General features: G+C 47.7%; 1 protein-coding gene across 2 annotated transcripts; it reads right to left on the bottom strand.

Annotated features, from left to right (window-relative positions):
• Positions 1 to 6,629: 6,629 nt before the first annotated feature.
• Positions 6,630 to 24,436, bottom strand: ABCG8 (ATP binding cassette subfamily G member 8). 2 transcript variants are annotated; one of them, XM_047744973.1, is made up of 13 exons: positions 24,235 to 24,436; positions 19,732 to 19,833; positions 18,128 to 18,278; positions 14,256 to 14,494; positions 13,613 to 13,745; positions 13,248 to 13,517; positions 10,990 to 11,152; positions 10,817 to 10,900; positions 10,009 to 10,208; positions 9,481 to 9,557; positions 8,456 to 8,723; positions 7,379 to 7,506; positions 6,630 to 7,296 (listed from the first exon to the last, which is right to left on the bottom strand). In XM_047744973.1, exons 1-13 carry the CDS (start codon positions 24,295 to 24,297, stop codon positions 7,159 to 7,161), a joined length of 2,016 nt encoding a protein of 671 aa, XP_047600929.1. In that variant the 5' UTR covers positions 24,298 to 24,436; the 3' UTR covers positions 6,630 to 7,158. The 2 variants fall into 2 exon arrangements, with proteins under 2 accessions (XP_047600929.1, XP_047600930.1); XM_047744974.1 differs by lacking the exon at positions 19,732 to 19,833.
• Positions 24,437 to 24,547: the final 111 nt, after the last annotated feature.

Below are 24,547 nucleotides of genomic sequence, written 5' to 3'. Positions count from 1 at the left end.
CTGTATTGTCTGGTTGGCCATGAGCCTCACTCCCATTAGTGATTCCACTGAAGCAGGCCTTATTTTTTGCAGTTATGCCAACCCTCATTTAGGAGCAACATTTTACTGATGTTCATTGAAAGAGGTCTCTCAGAGGAGGTGTAACCTTGGGGTATACCCTGGACTTCCCCATTTTGTCTCCTCTAGAGACAGTACAGTCTTATTCTCATGAAGTGACTCTAAGCCTTCTATATTGATGCTGGTAAAATGCAAGGTGTAGTGCAGAGAAAATTGAGTACAAACCCCCCTCATCTAGCATTCTGAACGGCACGACCAGCTTCCCCTTTTGAATTTAAATATTTACAATGTAATTGTATATTCTAGGTGGGCTAAGAAATGCTTTCTAAATATCTGATAGCCAAATTGAAACAAATAGAAACAGAACAAACACAATTATAGCACTCAATAATATGTTTTAGACTAAAATTATAAGCAAACAGCTCTTAAAAAAGTAAATGTGATTGTAAACTTTTGGAAAGTATCATGTTTTACATGTGATTGTATGTTCATGTGTTTGAACCTAATATAATTTTAATGTGAAATGCTTTGAATAAATTATACTCCAAAAAACTGTAAGCTTCTTCATTTTTAGTCTTATCAAATTTTTACATAATCACTTTTATCATTGCAAGGACTTTAGTGTTAAAATTTTAAGTTAAAAATTGTGTGGTAGCCTCTCTTGCCGCCAGAATTTCTTTGCTAAATGGTGTAGTTTGTGTGTAGAGAACTGACAGTATCACAGCTTCTCTGTTACAAGGACAAGCAGATACTTAATTTGAGATCCCTGAGGTACAAAGTTGGCGAGAATTAATTAGTAGAGGAGGATATATGGTAAATGGACACTGAAAATGAAGGGGTTTTATCTGTATTAAGTGTCAGAAGGAGCATTCGACAGCTGCAGAGCTGTCCCTGGCATACTCCCCATTTCCCCTTGCCTTATCCTCTTGTTCCTTCCTGGGGAGTGGGGGTGAGATTGTGGTGGCCAGCATCAGGGGGGATGCTACTCTCTGCAGCTTCTTGGCCCGTCTCCACACCTAGCCTCTTGTCTCTCCAGGACTCCCACAGCCACTTGAAGGAGCAGGTACCCCACAGCTTGTGAACTCCCCAGGGCCTGGTTCTTTGTGTCATGTCTGTAAGCCCAGACCTTGCACAGTCCTGGCCGCAGGGGCCCCGTGTGCTGTTGTCAGGTCTGTGAGTTCTGCGGGGCTAACCATGTGCATGTGTATCGGGCACCCCTCTTCCCTCACATTCAAGTTGAGAAACATCCCGGCTTACAGCAGTTAATTCCCCCAGGGTGACCAAAATCAACATTGATTCATCACAAGGCTAGGACTCTAACTTCCCCAAAACAATACATTTAAATTTTAAATTCAGTTAAAAATCCAGTTAAAAGTCAAATTAGAACCTCTGAACTGTTTGGGTATTTCTCTAGGAAAGCAAGCTTTCACATTAAAACAAATGTTTCCAGTCTGGACAGCCTTACATTGTAAGGTTTTCTTCCATTTAGTCAAATACCCAGTGCCTGGCATAAATGCTAAATTTGTGAATTCCAGTAAATTATTAAGCAAGCTTTATATTGCAAATTGTTCTTCCCTGTACAATTTTATTCCCCAAGTCTGCAATGTGTGTACTCTGCATATGTTTTCTCGTGTGTTTGAGCACAATTTTCCCATTTAATATTTGTCTTTCTGACAAACCAATATTTGTAGTTTCTGTAAAGTGAAAGCAACATTCCTGAAGTATGGTCGAGCTAATAGCTGCAGGGGGTACACAATCATGGTAATTTATCACTTTGCTGTTTCCATTAGGAATGTATCCTGCTTTCAGACCTGCGGACTTTACAAAGCCCACATTATGCAGCCTTAGTACAAATAAAGGAAATGGCTGCATTTGCAAATTCAAAATAAGCACTTATCTTTTTCTTTTTTGCACAAAGAAAAGAAACATCAGAAGAAAAGAAACAAAATCCAGTTCAGGCAGAGCAAAAACATTTAAGCGACTTCATATACGTGGCCCTGAACATTTGTTTGGATAATGGCTGGCCTTCGGGATCCGTGCTTACAGAGATCTCTTGAAAGTATCTTCACCAACCCTGCCCCAGGCATGCTCATGCTGAAACTCTCTAAATTATTTACTTATGTCGTTTCCTCTCCTATTCGCCAATTAGAACAGAACCTGGCCCTGGTTGGCATCCAGTAAGCATCCTCAAACGAACAATGAGCCCAGCTCCTGTCCTGCTTTGCAAGTCCTGTGCTTTCTGAGGATTAAGCAGAAAGTAATGACCTGTGTTGACTAAAAAAAAAAAGTTTTTTTTTAAACTTAGGCACCACACTTAGTGTGGATCCCAACACAGGCCTTGAACTCATAACCCTGAGATCAAGAGCTGAGCAGAGATTACTTGTATGCATGCAATGGAGAGTTTCCTCACACACTTGTCCTCCGAAGAGATCAAAAATGTCACTTTGAAGCTCAAGAGCTAGGAGAGTGGGAGTCGAGGCCCAAGAAGTCATTTAAAACCCATGTTCCTACATGAAAACACGTTCGAATTTATTGCCAGGAGGAGGAGGGCTTTTAACGGAAGCCACTTCGGTGCAAGAGTGGGATCAACAAAAATAAAGTTCACTTGTAACGGGGCAGTGGAGCCTTTTCGAAGTTTGGGGAAACGAGAAATAGCTCCAACTTCACAGAAAGACAGTAAACACAGGCAGTGAACGTGGGAAGCTGAGAAGTGTTATCCGGCCTCTGAGTTGATGTGTGTTAAAAAAATCTCAACCCCTTGCTTCAAATATTACTGTTTTAAGTGTTAGCTGCTCACAGTCCATGTGCTGCTGGCAGAAAACGGCCTGCCGCCTCCCCTGCCAGAGGGGTCTCGGTGTGAGAGTGACCAGGATACTCCTCTGTCCCCAGCCACTTGGAAGGAAGAAGCAATCCTACTATCAAAAACAAATGATGGACGACTCGAGATTTGATCTAGTTGACTATGAAAATAGGGGTGTCTACTTTCAGTCATGAGCAACAGCTGTATTTTCCAAAGAACAGGTTAGCCAGGGAGAGGCTTCCTCACTGTCGGCTTCCCAGTCAGTCCATTGCTCTCTCCCACAAGAGTCTGATGGGCGCTCCAGGCCCAGTGCTGGGCTGAGGGAAGGGGCCTCTGCTAAGTGACTGACACTTGAGTTTTGTCTACCAGGTCTGTGGTTAGCATCTGGATTTGGCGTCCATTTAAATATCCCTACTGCTGGCTATTTATTTTTTTTTATTTATTTTTAAAGATTTTATTTATTTATTTGACAGAGAGAGAGATCACAAGCAGGCAGAGAGGCAGGCAGAGAGAGAGGAGGAAGCAGGCTCCCTGCAGAGCAGAGAGCCCGATGCGGGGCTCGATCTCAGGACCCTGGGATCATGACCTGAACCGAAGGCAGAGGCTTTAACCCACTGAGCCACCCAGGCGCCCTGAAATTAAAGGTCTTCAAATGCAAATTTAAAACCTTTGCAACAAATCCAGTGCGCTGCCTGCTGTCTCACTGGGACGCAGCGTGCCACGCATGCTTTAGAATGGTCTGTGGTGGCTTTCACACTGCAAGAGAGTTGAGTGACCCTCAAAGCTTGCAACCACCTGACCCTTAACAGGAAGAGTTTGCAACCCCTGCTTCTGAAAATTATTCACAGGCAGGCCTCTCTCCCTTCCAGGGCAGGGAGGGGCTGAAGAGACCACCTGCACCCAGTGGGGAGGAGCAGTTGTGGTTTTTTTGTTTTGTTTTGTTTTGTTTTTTGGTCTGTTTTTTTTTTTAGAAACAAACCAGTGAAATCAGAATCTCAGGGGGTGGGTCCACAGTGGGTTTTTGTTAAAGCTCCAGGGAGGACAACCAGGGTGGAAAAGCAGGATCCTCTAGCAAAAAAAGGAAATGGCAGCTGCTGGAGTTTCTCCCATTCTCCGGCATTGGCACTTTGCCCCTTTCCCCCACAGCTCTGCGCACCAGAGCCCACTGAGTTATTAAGGCCCCTTGTAAACTGAGTGGTAGATGATGGAGGGTTGTCGTCCTCATGAACTTTGGAATCACTCGAGAGTTAATGAAAAAGCTCCATGTTCTCTTCCTCCTTCTCCCTCCTCCCTTCAGGCCTAAAGCCTTTAGATGACCACAGTATGGGTATGCAATGAGGAACCGGGGTGGGCTGGACTAGGATGAGGACGGCATCTGTGTGGACTGGGAACAGTTGATGGGGGAGATCATCCCCAGCAGGGTGAGGAGAGTATCCTCACACCCGAAAAAAATGCCGTGTGGATGGGAGATTGGTTACATATAGAGGACTAACAAAATGAATGAAAATATGACGGCCAGTGGAATCCAGGTTTCTTGCAATTGGAAAGGGGAGTTATAAACACAGAAGAGAAGAATATTATAATCAACTCTGGTGTTGATCTGGGAACTGGATGTATTAATGTACAGGTAGGTGTGTATATGTTTGTGCTCATGTGCGCACACACACACATACAGACCTGTGTGCACGTGTATGCATTCCTAACTTTGCCTCCTCAAACGGTCTGGGGGCAGTGATGCCCCAGTAGCAATGGGCAGACTTACCACTCAGATCTTGGCTTCTAGATACAATTTACCACTCAAGGGTACCAAGATTTTTTAGGAAGATTTCTGCTTTCTAAGCACTGGGTCTAAGGACATGGTGGAAAAGCAAGCCTGAAACACTTTCTTGTGAAAAGAATTGTTCACACAATGATGGGGACAGATCAGAAGGATTTAGAAGCCTGCTTGAATGGGCTACCAGGGCCAAATCAAGGATGGTCTGAATATAAAAATTAATGATGATACTATGGGATCATAAGCCATTGAATAAAACAGGAAACTACAAGTTTATATTCATAGAAATTGAAAAATGGATAAATGAAAAGCATAATGAGCAACAGATAACTTAGTTTCAAAGCACCTACCTACAGGGCGCCTGGGTGGCTCGGTGGGTTGAGCCGCTGCCTTCAGCTCAGGTCATGATCTCAGGGTCCTGGGATCGAGTCCCGCATCGGGCTCTCTGCTCAGCAGGGAGCCTGCTTCCCTCTCTCTCTCTCTGCCTGCCTCTCTGTCTACTTGTGATCTCTCTGTGTCAAATAAACAAATAAAATCTTTAAAAAAAAAAAAAAAAAAAGCACCTACCTACAAAATGCTTATGAATTACCAAAGAAGGGACTTGGCTGGGAAGAAGCCTGGCAGACACCCCTGTGCTCAAGTGATCCAAGTGTATATCTTCACTGCAACTTCACTGGCAACAGGATACAGTGAGAAGGGTGTGTTACTTCTGTGACATCTCTGCCAAAGGAAATCCCTGTGATATCCCATTAAATTCATGATCTGAATTTCATCATGAAAATATACCAAACTTGGGGCACCTGGATGGCTCAGTGGGTCAAGCCTCTTCCTTCGGCTCAGGACATGGTCTCAAGGTCCTGGGATCCAGCCCCGCGTCGGGCTCTCTGCTTGGTGGGAAGCCTGCTTTCCCCTCTCCCTCTGCCTGCCTCTCTGCCTACTTGTGAAATCTCTCTCTGTGCCAAATAAATAAATAAAATCTTAAATAAATATATATATATACAAAACCCAAGTTGAGAGCTATCCTGCAAACTCTTCAAGTGTCAAGGTCACAAAAGTAAAGGAAAGCTGAAGACTGTTCTAAACTGAAGGAGACCAAAGAGAACGGCCAACCCGATCTGCTTGCTCCTTTTGCTGTGAAGGACCTCGCCAGAACAATCAGTGAATCTTGAACTGGGCCCGCCCCTTGGATGGTGGCAATGTAACAGTATTGTAATACACCATGGTGTAAGGTTACAGCTTAAGTACCCTGAGTTTGCTGGTGCACTGTAAAAGGGCAGTGTGCTGGAGTATTGCTTCTCAAACTCAGGTACACAGATCACCTGCAGATCTTTTAAAAATGCAGACTCGGATTCAGCTGGTCTGGGTGGAGTGTGAGATTCTGCCTGTCTAACCAAATTCCAGGTAAGGCCCACGCTGCCTGTCTGAGGCAGTAACAGTTAAGAGTTTAGGGAACCTGGGGTGATCATTTACTGTTTGCCCCCCAAATACTTAACTTCCTCCTTTTTTGGCCCCAGACTCTGGGATTTCCTCTGGGAGCAATTGGCTCCCCTGTGTACCAGTTTTGGGTCAGATGGTCCTCGGTGCTCAGGCAATGAAGCACAAAATTGGGTGTGATCTAACCCATACCCTGGCCACTGTGAAAGGTTCAAGGCCCAGTCAGGGCCAGTGGGATGCAAGTCTAGGAGGCCTGGCTGAGCTGGCACAGCCTCAACAACCATCTTCATCTTCTGGAGGCTTCCTAGAATTCCAAGCCGTGCACTGGCTCAGGACTTACCTTTTGCCCTCCAACTCCTAAGGCTTCCAAAGCTTTCTGACCCCCACATGTGATTCCACCACATGGTACCAAAGTAACCTTACTTATTAGCAAACTGAATTTTTACCTGTTTCCTCATCTATGAAATGGGATACCACCCACCTCAAAGGGTTGAGAATTGTATACTGTGATCCACATAAATAAAGCGTTTTGAGCTATACCTGGTATATAGTAGATGTTCAATAAATTTTTAATTGTTTGGCTTTTGGAACCCATGACACACCAAAAGAAAGGATGGCATCTCATGGTATGTCTCAGGTTATTTTCTGTACTGAGAGTGACTTAACACAGAGTTCGGGGGTCCCAGAAGATGAGGTCAAACATTTCACTAGGCAATATTGTTTCCTCTGGATCCAGGAGTTCTTGCATAGCCTATTCCATTCATACCTAACTTGCTCCCATCCTGCACTGAGTTGCCTATATAAATACATATGAAAAGGAAATAAATTAGCAACACTGTAGGTGTCCCCAGGTTCAGTTTTCACTTTCCCAGGCACTGCAAGCTCTGGCCAGTGATCTGCAATCCCTTTCTACTGTCTTTATTCTACTGCCATCCTGTGGCCGACCTGTGCCACTGCAATGCTGAGGGCCAGTGTAGCTGAGCTCGCTGTGTGGTCCTCCTGGTGCCCCATGGGGCTCCTTGGGAGGAAGGCAAGGAGTGCAGTTGAAGGGTCTTCTCTAGTCCCCACCATCAGGCAGAAGCCTGGACATGAATCACCAGTCTTGATCTGATTTCTGTTTGATGAACCTTAGGGCCACGTAGTACAGGATCATGAAGCCACCACCAATGCCAATGAGGATGAGGTAGATGGCGTAGAGCGGGTGTGAGTTCAGGCCCATGGAACTGAGGATCTGGGGACACAGACATCAGTGAGCTCCCTGAGAAAACATTCCGACAGGTATTATCTATTTTTCAAAGGCCTTAGCTACTTACTAGGTCTCCTGGGATAGGGATGGTAAAGTTGCCAACCCCCACGTGGTAAGTGTGCCCGTTGAACTGAATCTGCATCAGGCCTTCAAAACACCAGCGGAGGAAGGAGACTTTGGAAATCCAAGCAGGCACTGAAGACAGTGAGAGCCATGTTACTTCCCATGGCCACGTGCTCCCTGGGAAGAACTCATGAACACAGGGCTCTGGCGGCTCTGCCCCAAGGAAAGCAAGGTCCCTGAGTTGGCAGGAGGGCGGGAGAGGCTGAAAGGGCCAGAGTGACAGCTTGGAACATGGGGTGAGGTGGAGGGAGCCACGCAGCTGAGGGTGGGTTCCCACATGTTGGATCAGTAACAATTTCAAAGAGTCATTTATGAGGTGTCCCAGCACGGGCTCAGCTTCATGGAGGCAGAGCTAAGAATCTTGAGTCCATGCCCTGACGCCATGGGAGTATCACTGAGCCAGGAGCGAGAGGAAGGAACAAACCCAGCCTGGATGGTCTGGAGAAGAGAGCAGCCATGGAGATGTGGGCGGGGGCGGAGAGTGCCCTACAGAGAAGAGCCACACACACTCAGATGTAAGTGGATGAAGTGTGCTGGGGACTTCAGAAGACCAAGGTGGGGGCAACAGGGAGCTAGCCCCCCAGAGGGCCTGAAAAGAGCAGTGACATGGATTTGAACCTTACAAAGCACCCTCTGCGTGGGCGAGGGTTGAGACGGACACAAAAGGACCAGGATCACAGGGACCACTGCGGTGGTCTGAGACCCGACAATAAGGCCAGCCTGGGGGATCAGGCAAGGGGACATTTCAGAAAGATGTGAGAGGCAGAACTGATCTGACTCACTAGAGAATGTGGAGAGTGAGAGAGAATCAAGGTGACCTCCAGGTGTCAGCTGGGGGATAGAAGGTGCCATCCGCACCCTCTCATGGAGTCATTCTTTGACAAGCAGGACAGTTGGCTCCCCGAAAAACCAGGCTTCACTTGGCTCTAAATGGTGAGTTCTCATCCCCAGGTGAAAGCAGGCTTCATCCAGACCCAGAAGGCCTCAAAAAGCTTGAGGAAGGAAGGGGAGCAGGCCTTACCTGTCCACAGATTGTCCAAGCTTATCATGAAGCCCCCAGTGAGGTAGAAGGAGTTGTAGAGAGCGTTGCCAAAGAAGGAGGATGTATGGAATGTGGGGAGCAGGGCGGCGGCACCCAGCGCCATGATCCTGCAGCAGAAGACCACCAGCCACACGAGCAGGAAGTGCAGCAGAAAGGGCTCGAGGCTCGGGTGCAGGTTGGCCAGCCAGTAGGTGGGCATCGCATAAATGATGATGTAGACGCAATGCTCCGGAAGCTCCCCTAGGATCTGCAAAGAGTAGCCCTTGCGAGGGTGTGTAGCTGATGCCTTCACTGTCATTATTTTTAAACGTTTAAAGATAATAACCCTCAACGATGCCAACCTCCCCTCCCGCTGACCATCAGGCGGTAGCAGGAGGGCCTGTGGGTGCGGGTGTGGGACCCTGAAATGTGAACTACCTGCTGGTTTCCCTCTGCAGATGCCATGTTTGCCATCTGGGACAGTTTAGAGCAGTTTCCCCCAGGGAGGCCATGTGGCCTGGTGACAATGGCAGTCAGGCATCTGTTCTGTTTCAAGTCCCCACCCTGCCTGCCCAGACCTAACAGCTGTGGGGCTTTGAGACAACTGCATAACCTCTCTGAGCCTCCACTTCCTGGAAATAAGTATAGTAACAGCCAGTCTGCTTCCTGGAGAAGTATAGTAACAGCCAGTCTGCTTTATCTAGAGAGGTGAAGTATGCTGGTTGTTTCTTTCTTTCTCTCTTTTTTTTTCTCTTTTTCTCCCCCCCCCCCGCCTTTTTTTCCCCTAAGGTTTCTGCTGACCAGAAAAGTGTCATTCCTAGTCCACAGTACTGGTCTTCTGGTAAATGTTTTAAAAACAGCATGCCTCTGAAAGTCCCCTAGCAAATGTGACATCTTTAACTCCAGATGAGGCACGGCCCTCTAGTTCAGCAAAAATACTTCCCTGGAGCTTTTGTACAATGCAGTGTAGCTTTCTCAGACCCTGCCCCCAACCTGGTCACTTGCTCTCAGCCCTGACCAGTCACCTTAGTAAAGAAATATGGACCAGGAGTGTAGAGACCATCTTCCAGTTCATAGTAAAGCATTGCCCTCTCTGAGTGACCTAAAAAGGGGTAGAAAAGGAGAATGAAAGTGACATCAATTTTCAGTGTTTCTGTTTTTGAATCTCTCTTAGTATAATTATAAATAGTCACATTGACTAAATGTCTTCTATTTTTAAAAAGCAGGCAGAGTTAAACCATCCTAATTTAGATGTTTGTAATTCTGTGACTTGTGCATTGCTGTCAAGTGTAATTCCTGCTATAATAGGAATGCCTAAGACTCCTGGATAATCTGCTTTCATTTGCATACTAATATTAATGTGCGAACGTTAAAAACAATCATCACCTTTTGTTTTGCAATCATGGTGAAACTGTTCAGCAAACCCATTCTCCCCAGGAGTTTGGAAGAATATAGGCTGGCTTTGGACCAGCTCCGAGGAATGACCAACGCCGTGTCTTCTGGCCCTTTCAGGCCTTTCAGGTGTGGGTCACAAGAGAGCAAGTGACACTCACATTTGGCAATGACATCCAGGATCACGTTGAAAGGGATGAGAGCTCCGATCATGAACAAGAGGGCAGCTGTGTCCATGAACGAGAGCTTGATGGCCCCGTGGCCGTAATAGAGGAACCCAATGACCAGGGACATCAGGCAGGCCTCTGTTCCATGGATGAGGAGAGTTGGCAGGTCTCGGAAGTCGTTGAAAATCTGACGACTTAGAAGACAAAAGAGGTGCCAAGGGAACAACATATACCAACCCTGTCACACTGGCAATGTCTTTTATTTATTTATTTATTTATTTAAAAGATTTTATTTATTTATTTGACAGACAGAAATCACAAGTAGGCAGAGAGGCAGGCAGAGAGAGAGAGAGAGGAGGAAGCAGGCTCCCTGCCGAGCAGAGAGCCCGATGCGGGGCTCGATCCCAGGACTCTGGGATCATGACCTGAGCCAAAGGCAGAGGCTTTAACCCACTGAGCCACCCAGGCGCCCCTGGCAATGTCTTTTAATCTCTGTAAGTCTCTCTTTCCTCATCTGTATAATGGGAATAGCACTACCCCCTCACAAGGACTGTGAGACTCAAATGAGATCATTGGTGAAAGCATCTGTCTCACACTAGGTACACAATAATTTACTTTATCAACTATCAACTTACTATCAACTTATCAACTGTGCAATTTTACTTAAAGACGTTATCCTAAGGAAATAACCAATCAGGTGTGTAATGATTCTACCTGTTGCTTTCTCCTCCAAATTCACTTTAGATAAAAAGGGCTTGTGAGACAGGGTTGGTGGTAGTGGAGTGAAATGGCAGATAATTACCGGATTAGCATGGTGAACTGCTGCATAGCGCCAGGCAGCTCAATGGGAGTTGGGGGCTGGTCAGTGTCCTGGGGGAGGGCCCGGCTGTCAAGAAGAAGGGTGTGACATGGGGTGAGGGCGTGGCTGCCTTCTACAAGGAGCTCTCCACCCAGAGCCACCCTGGCTTGCCTTACCTCTCTGGGCAAGTGCCCTCACCCAGCTCCCTTGCCTCGGCTCTCCACAGAAAGTCATCAAAGCCACGAACTTTTTCTCGAAACAAGGCCGCAAGGGACTGAGCCTTCTCTCTGGTGGCCACTTCCTGCTCTCTGCTTTGCCTGTCGATGCTAGTCAAGTCCACTGTAAGGAGAGGATGCGGGGCCATGGGTGGCTGGGTCTCTGTACCTGTTCACAGGTGAGGTGCTTGACGCAAGGCCAGTTCACAATTCTGGTCAGCCCTTGGGGGCTCTAGGACATGCTCTCCACCATCTGAGAGTGGACCATGAAGCGATGAGCAGAGCAGAGAGAGGCAGAGAGGCACCCAGGGCTGGCCTCCCACCTGCTGGGCCTGGCCACATCCAATTCAGGGGAAAGCCTGCTGCAGGGGAAGGGTAACACCAGAGGCCCTGTTGGCCCTGGCCCCCATCCCAACACCCAGGCTCATTATGGAGACATCCCTAGAAAAACGGAAAGCAATGGACCTTTGGAGCCAAAGGTCATGTCACAATTATGTCCTGGCTCCAACTCCAGCCATTTAAGAAACTTGAGATGAGGACTCGGCCTCCCCTGTGTGCCTGCCCCATGGGGAGAAGGTGGGCTGGCCATGAGACAGTTGGGCACTCTGGGCACCAGGAAGTTCTAGTTCTCACTGTAAATTAGTAATTTGGCTCCATCAGCAAGCTAAAAGGGAAGAGTGTTTTGGCCGGAGGGTGTCCAAGTCTGGACAATTCTAAGTAGAGCTGTCGCTGCTCTCCAGGCTGCTCAGCACCCACCTCCGTACTATTTCTGGGGAGCATCTGGGAGCCCCAGCCACAGCTCTACTCTCAATGGGGCTCCTGCAATGTCAGAAAGGCACACCACCCAATCATAACCAGGGCCCTCCTGAGCCCAGTTTTATTCCAGGCCGGAGTGTGGCTCACCTCCCACCATTCCCCCTCTTAACCTCTGTCTCTTCCTTCCTGCCATTTTCATGACATGTCCTAAGGCAGGATAATGTCTAGGAGGAGTCTTGTAAAATGCAATATTCTCCTTAGTGTGTAGGCCTGTAGCTCAGAACACCAGACTCTCTGGTTACTACCAGGCCCTGTACCCCAGATTGGTATGTGCTAGGCAAGAGCCCCTCCTCCCCAAATGATAACAGTATAAAGAAAAAGGTTTTTTTCAGGTCTGTTGTGGACATCTGGCTTCTAGTAACCCCTCTCTGGGGTTACTACACATTGCTCCCTTTGGCCAGGATGACAGGTGCCCTATGAGTTCACACAGTGTGAGTGCACAAGGGCTGGCAGGCTGGAGAGAGTGGCCTGTCCTCCTGGGGTAGGGATGGATGTTGGATGCTGGGAGGAGGATGTGGGTCCAGGGCCAGGAGTTAGGGAGGGAGGCCAGATACACTAGCTATGAGTCCCAATTTTGTGCCTTACAAGTTCTCTGCAAGGGGTTTAACTTTTTAGGCTTTGATCTTCTCATTTGTAAGGATGGAGATGACCCTGGCAGGGCTGTGAGAGTCCAAGGGAAACCCTCTGGAGCTTGGTGCCTTTGGGCCCAGCGTCTGCCCTTAAGGACATGGTCCCTGTTGTCATGGTTATTGGTGAAGCTGTGTGGCCTGGCCAGCAGCCATGACACTCCTCAGCATTCAGGATCCAGGCATCTGCTTTCAGGTCAGGCACCTATAAAGACAACTGCCTCCCCAGGAATGAAGGAATTGGCTTACCCTATGCTGAGAGCTCAGAACCCCAAGCAGAAAGGCCTCTCTGGGTTGACACAACTATTTTCCTACCTAGAGATTCACTGACCAAGACCTCCGAATGGCTCTGAGCTCCTGTGCCCTGGGCCCCTCTCTCCCACCCAGTGCCTTCAGGCTCTCTGCCTCTGTGAGGGCACCAGGGCACGGCTTTAAGATTTCCTGGTGGCCTCCTGATCTTGGGTACCCTAAGTTTCCCTAAAGAGTCTGAATAAAGACCACAATTCTAGAAACTGGTCCAAACTTTCCTGGATTCTATCTCCTCCAGCCACTGGAATTCTCCTAGGCTTCTTATCCATCGTGCGCAGGAGAAATATGCTTTATTCAGGCCTTTTGTTTCTAGCATTTGATACTTGGCAAAGGGACACACGTTCTATAGCCGCTGTGCCCGCCCCCCTCCGAGGCCCTGCTCCCCTGAAGCCTCTGAGCTTCCCTCCCGAATCTCTCCACCAGGCCCTGGCAGGGCTCGGTGGGCGGGCGCGCTGCCCGGCAACTCACCGTAGAAGTCGGCAGGGTTGCTGTAGCGAGGACAGGGGTGGCCGATGGCTGTGAAGTATTGCACCATGTGCTGGGCCGCCCCCAAGTAGATGGTGCTGCCGGACGTCATCAGAAGGACCAAATCAAACAGCCTGAAAATGTCCGACCGAGGCTGGTGGAGGGAGATGAGCACCAACCGGTTGCCTTTGGCCAGCCGGGACAGGGTTTTCACCAGGTTGTGGGCCGTGAAGCTGTCGAGCCCGGAGGTGGGCTCATCCAGGATGAGGATTCCTTCCCAGTGGAGAGAGGGGCCTCGTGAGCCAGCGGGACTCCGGCTGGCCGGGCCGTAGCCCGGCTGGCGCCGCAGCCCCACCTCGTGCCCTCACCTGGATTCCACAGCAGCTGCACCCCGATGCTGACTCTGCGCCGCTCGCCGCCCGACACGCCCCTCACGTACGCGTTGCCCACACGCGTGTTGGCGCACTGGCGCAGGCGCAGCTCGGCGATCACGTCGTCCACCTGGGGAGGATGGCTGGCCTTTAGACGCCGGGCGGTGCGCCTGGCTGGGGGCCACGTGGGTGTTGTCCCCCAGCGCAAAGCGCCTGCCCTTCCGAATGGGTTTGCGCGCCAGCCTTCACTGGCCCACGCTGTGTTTGTTCCCGCGTTCTTTCCGCATGTCCTGAGAGGATCCCACGCGCAGGCCGTGGCGCCATGTTGGAAATGTGGCCGCGCCCTGAGGACAGGACAGCTGGGCTCCCTGCCCACCCAGAGGACAGGAAAACAGGTAGATAGAGGCCCCTCACACATTCTGCCCTGTGCCGTGAAGGGAACTGGCCAGGGCCCGGGCGGCTTACAAAGGGTTGTGGGGGGTTTAAAGGTGGCCTGAGGGCAAGGCTGAGCGAACGGTTGGAAGGATGGTGAGCTGGGAGGCTCAAACTCGACCTGGGGCTGGGCCCTGAGGCAGGGAGGAAGAGTGGGTGAGGGGAAGGATGTCATGATTTCTTGGGGTCACCAGGGTCAGGTAGTTACCCTTTCGTCGCGCTGAGCCTGGGAGAAGGTTCTGGGCAGGCGTAACTGGGCAACAAAAGCCAGGGTCTCACGGACGGTTAGGTTAGGGAGCAGCTGGTCGTGCTGGCGCACGTGGGCCACATGCTTCCTCACCAGCTGAGGCGTGCTGGGCTGCCCATTGATCCAGATTTGGCCTGACTTAATTTTGCCGCCGTAGTCCCTCCCGGTGATCACGTCCAGCAAAGAGGCTCTCCCACAGCCTGTGAAGCCACCATAGACATTCTGAGAGAAGAGCTGTGGGGGCCAGCCTGGAAGCCACAGCAGCCCACACACTCTCCAGCCACCCTGGACTGCACTGTCCTTGCAGCAGTGACCAGCCCCTAAGGAAAGTGGCACAGCTTTTGGACCCGGATGGGGCAGTCCCAACACCTGGAGCTCCAGGCCTCTCACCTGCAGCCAATTTGATACCGTTGAGGCGCTGGAGGCACATGGACGCTGGGGGTTCAAGCCAGTTAGCCAGGAGCTGCATGGCAGGAGAGGGCTGGAGTCCTGGCCCTGGCTGCTCCTGAAGTAGATGCCTCTTTCCACTTCTAATAAGCCCATTTCTTTATCAAGTAGTACTGATGTTAATTGCCCCATGAGCTTAGCCATTTTTGGGTGGTCAATGTGCCAGCAACATTTGGCTCAGAAGCTGGCTTTGTGGGAAGGACTAATTTTGGAGAATTAATAGGGTGTTTTAAAAAAAGTATTTATTTATTTTAGAGGGAGAGAACGAATGGGCGGAAGGGCAGCGGGAGAGGGAGGTAATCTCAAGCAGACTCCCAGCTGAGAGAGGAACCCAACATGGGTCTTGACCTCACAAATAGGGTGTTTTTTAAAAATGCAAAACTGGAACTTACTTTCGGAAATAAGGAGAAAAAAAATAGAGGAATAATAGATGTGGACGTGATTTTAAAACTAAGCCACAGGGGCGCCTGGGTGGCTCAGTGGGTTAAAGCCGCTGCCTTCGGCTTGGGTCATGGTCCCAGGGTCCTGGGATCGAGCCCCGCGTCGGGCTCTCTGCTCAGCGGGGAGCCTGCTTCCTCCTCTCTCTCTCTGCCTGCCTCTCTGCCTACTTGTGATCTCTGTCTGTAAAATGAATAAATAAAATCTTAAAAAAAAAATAAAACTAAGCCACAGTATACACGTGTATTTCTCTATATTTGTCTTTCTCCTGTTTTTATCTGTGGTACTTTTTACTCTCTAGAAAAAGTGATCTGTTACCCTAAGTTAACACCATCCCCTCTGAGTGACAGCGATTGCTATTGATTTGGGGAAGTGTCTGATTGGATCAGGTTTCCAGAAGCATTTGATGAGACTCTTTGACAGCCATTTAAGCTGTGAATGCCAGTTGGGCTGTAGCTGTGAGAACACTGCAGACAGCTAGGGATGACGCTCTGCCCCATTCCCCCCATGTGAGGGTTTGGTTTCTTTACTATCAGTTTCTTTCAGAGAGCAATTAAAAAAAAAAGTTTTTATTTTTTTGAGAGAGAGAGCACAAGCTGAGCAGGGACCCCAACACAGGGCTCCATCCCAGGACCCTGGGACCATGACCCAAGCCAAAAGCAGACACTCAATGGACTGAGCCACCCAAGTGCCCCTCAGCAAATTTTGCAACTTGTTTTCAAACAGGGAGGTGCCAATACACAGATGTAACCACCTCTCCTTGCCATACACACATGCTTCTTGCAAGAAGCCCCATGCCTCCAGTGCAAAAATACAAAACTCAAGAAGCCTCCCCACTAATCCTTACGCTTACTGATCAGAGGCTCTCACAGTAGAAAGGGACTTGCATGCCACCTCCAAGTTACACCTCATTCAAGGTCCCTGAGAACATAAGTAGAGCAAAATATTCAGAGAAACCAGAGTGGAGTGCTCTGGTCCTGCTCCCTATCCAGCCTCAGATATTAGATCCAGGATCAGCGATAGCTGGGGACTTTGTCAACATTCATAGGTAAAATGGGATTCCCAATCAGTGAGTTCAAAGGCCACATTTCATAAACATTTTATGAGAGGTAGGAGTGGCCTTTCCAGTAGAGATTGCCTAGTGAAACTGGGCAGACCTGCGGACCAAGAGACAACACCAAAGGCATTCAAGACCTTATAAAATAGCAGGAGTCTCCAATTAAGTACATTCATTCATTGGAAAACACCTTTGTTACTACTGCTGATTCTGTAGAAGCAGCCAAAGTATCTGGGGCTATTTTTATTTATTATAAATTATGCTGAGCATTCATCCATTCTTTGTTTCATTCTTAATTTCTTAAGCGGAGTAAGAGCCACAGGATGTATAATTGATAAATCTTTCTAAGAAATCATTTAGGGGGATCTGGGTGGCTCAGTTGGTTAAGCAACCAACTTGATTTTTTTGGTTCAGGTTATGTTCTCAGGGTCCTGAGATTGAGCCCGTTGGCAGCAGGTTTTGCACTCAGTGGGGAGTTTACTTGAGGTTCCTCCCCACCCCCAACCTCTCTCTCAAATAAATAAATCCTAAGAAGAAATCACTTAAATAATTTCAGTCAAGTAAACCTGAAGCTAAATAACATTGAGCCTAGAGTCAGAAGTCCTGGAGACTACTCAATTTCTCTGAACTTCACTTTCCTAAGGGATGCTAACAGCTCTCAGGGCAAGTGTAGTGAGTATTAATTGTGATGACTCTGAGGCTTAGTGGAAGTGCCTCCACAGGGCCCACATATTTCCCAGATTCTCAGTTCATGAAGGAAAAAGCAGAGAGAACAAGAAAAACTACCAGGAGTTACAAAAATAAAATTGGCCTATGAAGGGTCTCTTGTTTTCTTGTTCAGATCAGAATTACAGAGGCAGGGCCAAAAGTGGGCAGGACTTGACCTGGGGTGTTATTTAAGTTACAAAGTGCATTGACACACATTATCTTATTTGATCTTTGGTTAGACAATAAATAGAATTTCCCTATCAGAAGAGTAAAAATTTGGAGATGTTCAAAAGTTCAGTAATCTTTACTTCTGGAAATGATTAATTAAAAGGTATAACATGTTCTCACACCATGTAAGAGAGAAATGCCTTGATCTGGGAATCAGAAGATCAAAGTTCTAGTTCCAACTCTGCATTAAATATATGTTCTTTGGTGAATCACTCACCTTTTCTAGACTTTAGTCTGCCTATTTGTTAAATGAAGGTGTGCATGTGTTGAGGGGAGACAGGAGGATACTCTAGAGATATTTATGACTTAAAAAACTGATAATTTAAAAACTTTCCTTTAAAGAGGCTTCCAAACTGGTAAAGAGGAAAAAAAGATAGAATACTCTGGAGAGAGTAAACTTTGTTCTCCAAGGCTCCATTCACCTTTGGCATTGCATAATTTTAAGTTTAGCCTGTGGTAGTGACTCTGAGGCACTCCAAGAATCTGGATCTTTGCAAGTGGTTGAAGGCTACACTAAGACTTGGAGGGCCTCTCTGAGAAGTGGGAGTTGCAGCAGGGGCTGTGCCTACCGGGTCTTAGGGCAACAGTGAGTGAATGTCCCTGGTGGTAGAGGAGTCCCCTGACAAGAACATTGAATTCTGGAGCTGACTGATGATCTTGGAAAGGTTGTTGCTTTGTCTCAATATAGGTGTTAACTAGGGACCAGGCCCTGGCTACCGCTTCAAGAGGCATATTTGTGATTCATAATGATGGCGACTGCCTGAGAGATAGTAAATGGAGGAACTGGGATTTGAATCCAGGTTTGTCTGACCCAGAACCTGTGCTCTCACCCACTCTGCTCTGCTGTTCTACTCATCAGCAAGGGTTATGTGAGGAGCATCCATCTTTCTGAGGGACTGGTCTGCTTTCCAGGAGAGACAGAACCCACTGCCTCACTATTTGCCCTTAGTGGTACCTGAGCTCCCTATGATGGCCAGCATCTGCCCACTTCTCACTTTGAAGCTCAGGTTTTGGATGCCCAGATCACAAGAATCCTTGTGAGATGTCCAAGGCATCTTGAACTGAGCCAGCTTCTTAAACCAGGGCACCTGGGAGTCCATATCGACCTGTGGGGAAACATTGGAAGGTTCCTCAGAGAGCTGAGTGGTCAGAGGGTTTCAGCGACTTCTATTCTCCTCTATATAGGATACACAACAGGTTGAGGGGCCCATGCCCAGGTTCTATCAAGCATGGGTTTGGAGTTCCTACCAAGACCCTGTGCTGAGAACCTGAAGCTACTATTTCCAAGTCTGAAGTTGAGACATGGGAAGCAAGTACAATAGCAGAACAGAAAGGAAAATACAACATAAAGCAAAATGATGTCTTCACTTAAGGATAATAATTTATTAATGATTTATTAAGGGTTTACCATGTACAAGGCATTGTGTAAATCTCTTTCAAGTTCACACAGCTAATGAGTGGCAGAACAGAGAAAGGTTATGGTGTGCCTCATTAGCTTGTTCTAACATATATTTACAGGAAGCCTGGGTTGGGCCTCTGAGGTTCAGTATTGCAGCCCCCAGCGTGTTCCATTTGGACCAACTGGGTTCTGCCCCCAGGTGGGTCTAGGAAATGGAAGTCTTGAATCTGACCAGAGGTACCCTGAAAGCCTCTGAAAGGCCAGTGGTCCTTGCATTCTGGATGTCTTATTAGTTCAAGGGACAGTATATTTTGCAAACAAACAATAATAAAATGTAAAGTGGTGAAACCTGAAGTCTGTAGAATGGTGTCATGGCATTGTTAATTTCTTAGTTTTGTTTGTTTTCCACTGGGTAATGCAAGATGTTAACATATTAGGGGAAGTTGGGCAAAGGTATATGGAAACTCTTTACTATTTTTTTAAAAGATTTTATTTATTTATTTGACAGGCAGATCACAAGTAGAGAGGCAGGCAGAGAGAGAGGGGGAAGCAGGCTCCCCGCTGAACAGAAAGCCCAATGTGGGGCTCGATCCCAGGACCCTGAGATCATGACCTGATCTGAAGGCAGAGGCTTAACCCACTGAGCACCCAGGTGCCCTTCTTTACTATTTTTGTAACTTGCCCAAAAGTCTAAAATTATTCCAAAATCTGAAGTTAAAAAAAGTTTGAGGTTTTTTTCTCCCCCACAGTTCACATAATTTATGTTTTTTTAAAAGATTTTATTTATTTATTTGACAGAGATCACAAATAGGCAAAGAGGCAGGCAGAGAGAGAGGGGGAAGCAGGCTCCCCGCTGAGCAGAGAGCCCGATGTGGGGGCTCAATCCCAGGACCCTGAGATCATGACCTGAGCCGAAGGCAGAGGCTTCAACCCACTGAGCCACCCAGGCGCTCCTCACATAATTTATGTTTTAACAAAGGTCTCATTCTCAGCCTATCAACCTCCAGCTATGTTATGTGTAGTTGAGGGCATTCCTGTACATTCACTCAACATATGAGGCATTAACATAGCAAGCATGGGCTCACCCTTCAGTTCTCACTTGGAGGATCATTTGGCCTTCCCTGCCCACTCCTCCCACTTCTCCTCAGGTGTGCTTCTACCTGGTAGCTGAGATCTTGGACCTCCAAGGTGTTGGACTGGCCACTGTAGGTGAAGTATAGGCTGTTGTCACTTTCGGAGGAGAATAAGCTGTCCTGGAGGCCCTGCTGGAAGACATGACAGGTGAGGGTTCCTTCAAAAGCTGCTGAGCACTTAAGAGAAAACAGGGAGGAGACCCAGGAGGTGAGAGCAGCAACTAGTGTGGTTGAGATTGAGAATTGGGAAAACATGCATTTGGGCAGGTGGATCCCAAGGGCTATGAGAAAATAGGAGCATCCCTGAGGGCGAATTTGTCCTTCCCTGCAGAGGGAGCTTTGGGACTTCTCTCCAGCACAGCTCCTGGCTCTAGAAAACTCAGTCTCAAGATTGGTGGAGCCTGGACCCAGGCAGCCTATGGTGGACAAGACCCAGACTCTGGACTGGAGAGAGCTTTGTGAGCTTCTGTGCTCTGGGGGCACCTGAGCTGGGGGTTGGCCTTAAATTTCTCTTTCCTGCGACTGGCTTATTATCTCCGAATGCCAAACAGACTCCCATGTACCTGACATGTGAGACGAAATAGATATCAAAAAGCTAATGCTCAATATTTGGAAGACACTATCCTTGGAAAAGTTGCATTTTATTCTAATGATGAGTTTAGCACAACACAGCCATTCAGAATGCTGTTGGGAGGTTTCAGAAGAAGTCCCTATCATTGTCATGGTCATCATCATCATCTTGCTGTTGTTGGAGTGATCCTATATTTGTAAATCAGTTAAATCAGTGTTTCATGGTATCAGCTGATATCTTTGATATTAGCCATCAGCAGATCTGAATTCCTTCTATTTTATCAGTTCAATTATTTAAATCATTGAGGTCCCCCAAAAGAACAACCTGCCTAGAAAAGTTTCTATTGTTTTTAAGATTTTATTTATTTATTTATTTGTTAGAGTGAGAGAGAAAGAGAGCACAGGCAGGCAGAGTGGCAGGCAGAGGCACAGGGAGAAGCAGGCTTCCCGCGGAGCAAGGAGCCTGATGCGGGACTCGATCCCATGACCCTGGGAATACCACCCGAGCCAACTGAACCACCCAGGCATCCCGAAAGGTTTCTATTTTTCTATTTTTATTTATTTTTTTTATTTTTAAAGATTTTATTTATTTATTTGACAGAGATCACAAGAAGGCAGAGAGGCAGGCAGAGAGAGAAAGAGGGAAGCAGACTCCCCGCTGAGCAGAGAGCCCGATGCGGGGCTCGATCCCAAGACCCTGGGACCGTGACCCAAGCCGAAGGCAGAGGCTTTAACCCACTGAGCCACCCAGGTGCCCCTATTTTTCTATTTTTAAATGCATAACATTTTTCTTTTATTTTTTTAGTGCAGGAAAAATTGTATTTATTAACAAGTTCCAGTTGACTCCGATCTTTTCCCCGAGAGCTGCTCTTCTCACACTGATGTGTTCTTCAATCAAGCAAGCGTCCAGTACTTACTGGGAGCCCATATCACTCTTTTCAGTCTTGGGTTTGGATGTGACAAAGATGGTTTCTGAGAAGCTTAGTTTTTTTTTTTTTTTTTTTAATTGAGGTAAAATTGGTATATAACATTAGTTCAGGTATACAACACAACAATTCCAAATTTGTGTACACTGCAAAGTGGTCACTACAATATATCTAGTCACCATCTGTCACCATGCAAAGAAGCTTAGGTTTTAATGTATGGGACAGGTGGTTAGGATGGAGCATGACAGGCTAGGTATAGAGGCAAGCTGACCTCAAGCATCCATTCAGGGTATATTTACACTGTGTACGCAATGCCTACCTGCGCTTTGTGTGAAAATAAATTTATGACTTATGTGAAAATAACATCCAAAAGTCTCTGTCAGACTTCGCTGTAGTAGTGGAGGTCAGAGGTCCTCTGAAAGGATGTTCCAGCCCCATGGGAAAGGAGGGAAATCAGTATAGGCAATAGTCTATGGCAGCAGCCTCTGAGTAAGTAGTCCCTAGAGTTCCACGGCAGTACGGAAACAACAGACCATAGCTACTTACCTTGTGTGATGTTAGAACTATTACCTTAAAGATCCTAAATTATACCGGAAAAAAATGGGAAAGATGAATGCCTCATTTAGCAGAAGGGGCATCTCTGGGGAACAGAGAAGAATGCAGGAGAGAAGGTTACAGAGAAAGGTGAAGGGAGCGAGCCTCAGAGCTCTTGGTAATTAGTGGTGCGTACGTGAGAGCTCATTATTCTATATACTGATGTGTCTGAAACATTTCAAAATATGTTTCCCAAGTGAGAGAGTGAGTAGAACTCCAGAATACTTCTGCCACCTTGCCTCTTAGTTGTCAGTACATCTAAGGCAGGAGCTGGCCGTGGAGATGGAGGAGGGCCCAGGCCCATCTCAAAGATGGAGAAGGAGATCTCTCTTGGGGGAGATTGAGGGCAGCTGAGAAAGGTGCTGCATTCCAGGCAGGTTCAGCTCTGCACCAGCATCTAAAGACTACCTTCCTGGAGCTGCACAGGTAGGGAAAATTTCAGAGGAAGAATTCGTTGCTGGGGTGGGGGCAGCCTCTGTTCCATTTTGAAATATTTCCTTGGCCCCAGGAAGGATTTATTAGACTCTTCCTGAGGTTTTGACAAATCCTCTGTATTTTTCAAATACTTAAATATCTATTCAGCTGACATCTTAATCAGTATAACTGTCAGAACATCACTTGAATTTCTGACAGGTGACACCCAAAAAAAGCAAAAGCAGGTTTATTTGTAGGTAACCTGCTTGGCTCCTGCTGGGCTACATTGTAATTTCTCCTTGTATTAACTTCTGATCAAATTCCCGAGTCAGAAGCATAGATTAGAAAGGAACTCTGGGAGCACAGAGCCCAAGTTCCTTATTCTAAGTTGAGGAATCCATGCCCTTGAGTAGTGATGGCACTGAGGACTCCGTGCCTGGTAGAAACATGCAGGGTTTATTCCTGGGCCTTTACTAAAATGGCCAGACTAGATCTCACACATCTTTGCCCTGAGGACTGGGGCCCTCTTGGGCTATGCTTCTGCCCAGGGACTGAGGAGTCTGTGGGCCAAGGACACTTGCCACTCCAGGTACCCCAGACCAGAGGGCCAGTTGTCTGTGGAGTATGAATGCAATGTGGGTAGGTAGGATGGTATGACCACATAGGGGTGTGTGAGTCACGAGTGGAGTTAGGGTTGGGCAGAGAAAGGGGAACAGGCTGTAGTTTGGGCTGGAAGCTGGCTCCCCTATGCCCGCACATTATAGCTGCTGCTCCAAAATTTCCTAGAATTTCTGAATTTACACCTGATCTTTCAGGATGTGAGGAAGGTATGTCAAGGTAAGAAGATAGAAACTATTTTCAAGTGCTTAGCTTGATTGATAATTTTAAAACATCTAGACATAAGATATGTAGCTCTCATTCTGTTGTTCCAGATGCCTTAAATGTTGGGGGTAGATTGTCACTTGTAAGAGGATTGGAGAAAAGGAAACTGGAAACAGTAGGCATTCCTGGATGTTGGATTTGGGCATCTGTTTGCATTCCATGCTGTGGTGGCTGAATAGTCAGACCTTTTCAGCAGAAAGTGTCCCCAAAGCCACCGCTGACTTTATATCCTATTCAAGCCATGAACACTGCAGTCTCAGCTCCTAGGAGTCATTTCTTGACAAGGACTGGCTGTGTTTGCACATCAGAAGTGGCTGTTTGTCATGGCTGCAGAGTGAACTAGGAATGTGCTGGGTAGAAGTCACGTCCTAGCAACTCAGGGCCAGACTGGGTGACCTGTGGCCTTCCCTGTTGGGTGTGGAGTCTTCAGACCTTCTCGTCTTTCCCTCCTCCCCATGGCAGGCAAAGACAGCAAGCTGGTCTGGGCTGAGGTGGAGATAGAGGGTGGGCTCTGCTCTATTTCCATCTTCCAATTTAGCATCCTGCTTCAAATCCGACCCACACCCTGATTTTAGCCAAAGGCCATTTCTCAAGTAAACATTTCTCATGTAAGATAAGGGTGGAGAACTTGTGCCCCAACCTCTTGGCTCCCTGGCTGCCCTCTGTCCCTTCTAGCTCTCTCTGGGGTTTTATGTTTGCCTGCTGTAGCCATGTTTTGTGCATAAATTCTCATGTTCCCATAAAAGTCACCTGCCATCCTATCTCAGCAGTTTACTGCATCAGACTCGGAGCTCGACAGACACACAGATGAAGGAGACACTGCAGAGTCCCTGGTGTGTGTGAAAACATTTCTGCTTTGGAGTCTCATTCAGAAAAAGCTACATCAGCCCAAGTCACAAACAGGAACATCATTTCCTTGTAGGAGTGTTTCTTCATGCAGGAAGTGCCCTCGGAGGCCCCCTACCCCATCCCGTCCCCTAAATCCCTTCCCCTCAGCCCTTTGATGCCCAGGAAATAGAGTCCTGCTGCCATGTTCTCCCTCTCCTTATGGTCCTGGTGGAATTAAAACAAAGTTCCTGAGGGAGGAAAGAAAGGTCCCATTCGCTCCCGCCCCCCATGACTGAGGTGACTGCCCATGACTCACGGAGGCATCCTGGGGAGCAGCCCTGTTCCACAGTCCTCTCTTCTCTGAGGCCTTCTCAGCCATGGGGCCCCGTGGTGTCTGTGCCCCTTTGCTGCAGCTTCCTTTCCACTTCAGTGGCTACCAGACAGCACCAGTGTATTGTCTTTCTCAAAGCTGGGCAGTCTCTGGCCTTGGTTCAGTATGCCTCTCTCCTAACACTCCTCCCAGGCCGGCCCTCCTACAAACACAGGCTGTGCGTTCTGCCCACTGCCAAGATAGCATACACACCCTGGGTAAAGGTACATCAGATAATGGCATCTGTGGCCAAACTCCA

The sequence above is a fragment of the Lutra lutra genome, chromosome 9, assembly GCF_902655055.1.
Source record: "Lutra lutra chromosome 9, mLutLut1.2, whole genome shotgun sequence".
In the NCBI taxonomy this organism is placed as follows: Eukaryota; Metazoa; Chordata; class Mammalia; order Carnivora; family Mustelidae; genus Lutra; species Lutra lutra.
The sequence above is the reverse complement of the archived record's forward strand: the minus strand, read 5'-3'. Positions and strand labels throughout refer to the sequence as shown.

Bases quoted from the DNA above. Each gene is read 5' to 3' on its own strand.
- ABCG8 (XM_047744973.1), bottom strand. From the start codon at position 24,297: ATGGCTGAGAAGGCCTCAGAGAAGAGAGGACTGTGGAACAGGGCTGCT. The intron at 19,834-24,234 runs GTGAGTCATGGG...GTCTTCCAGCAG, and splicing joins CTGCTCCCCAGGATGCCTCC to GGCCTCCAGGACAGCTTATT. The intron at 10,901-10,989 runs GTAAGGCAAGCC...TCTTCTTGACAG, and splicing joins GAGGGCACTTGCCCAGAGAG to CCGGGCCCTCCCCCAGGACA.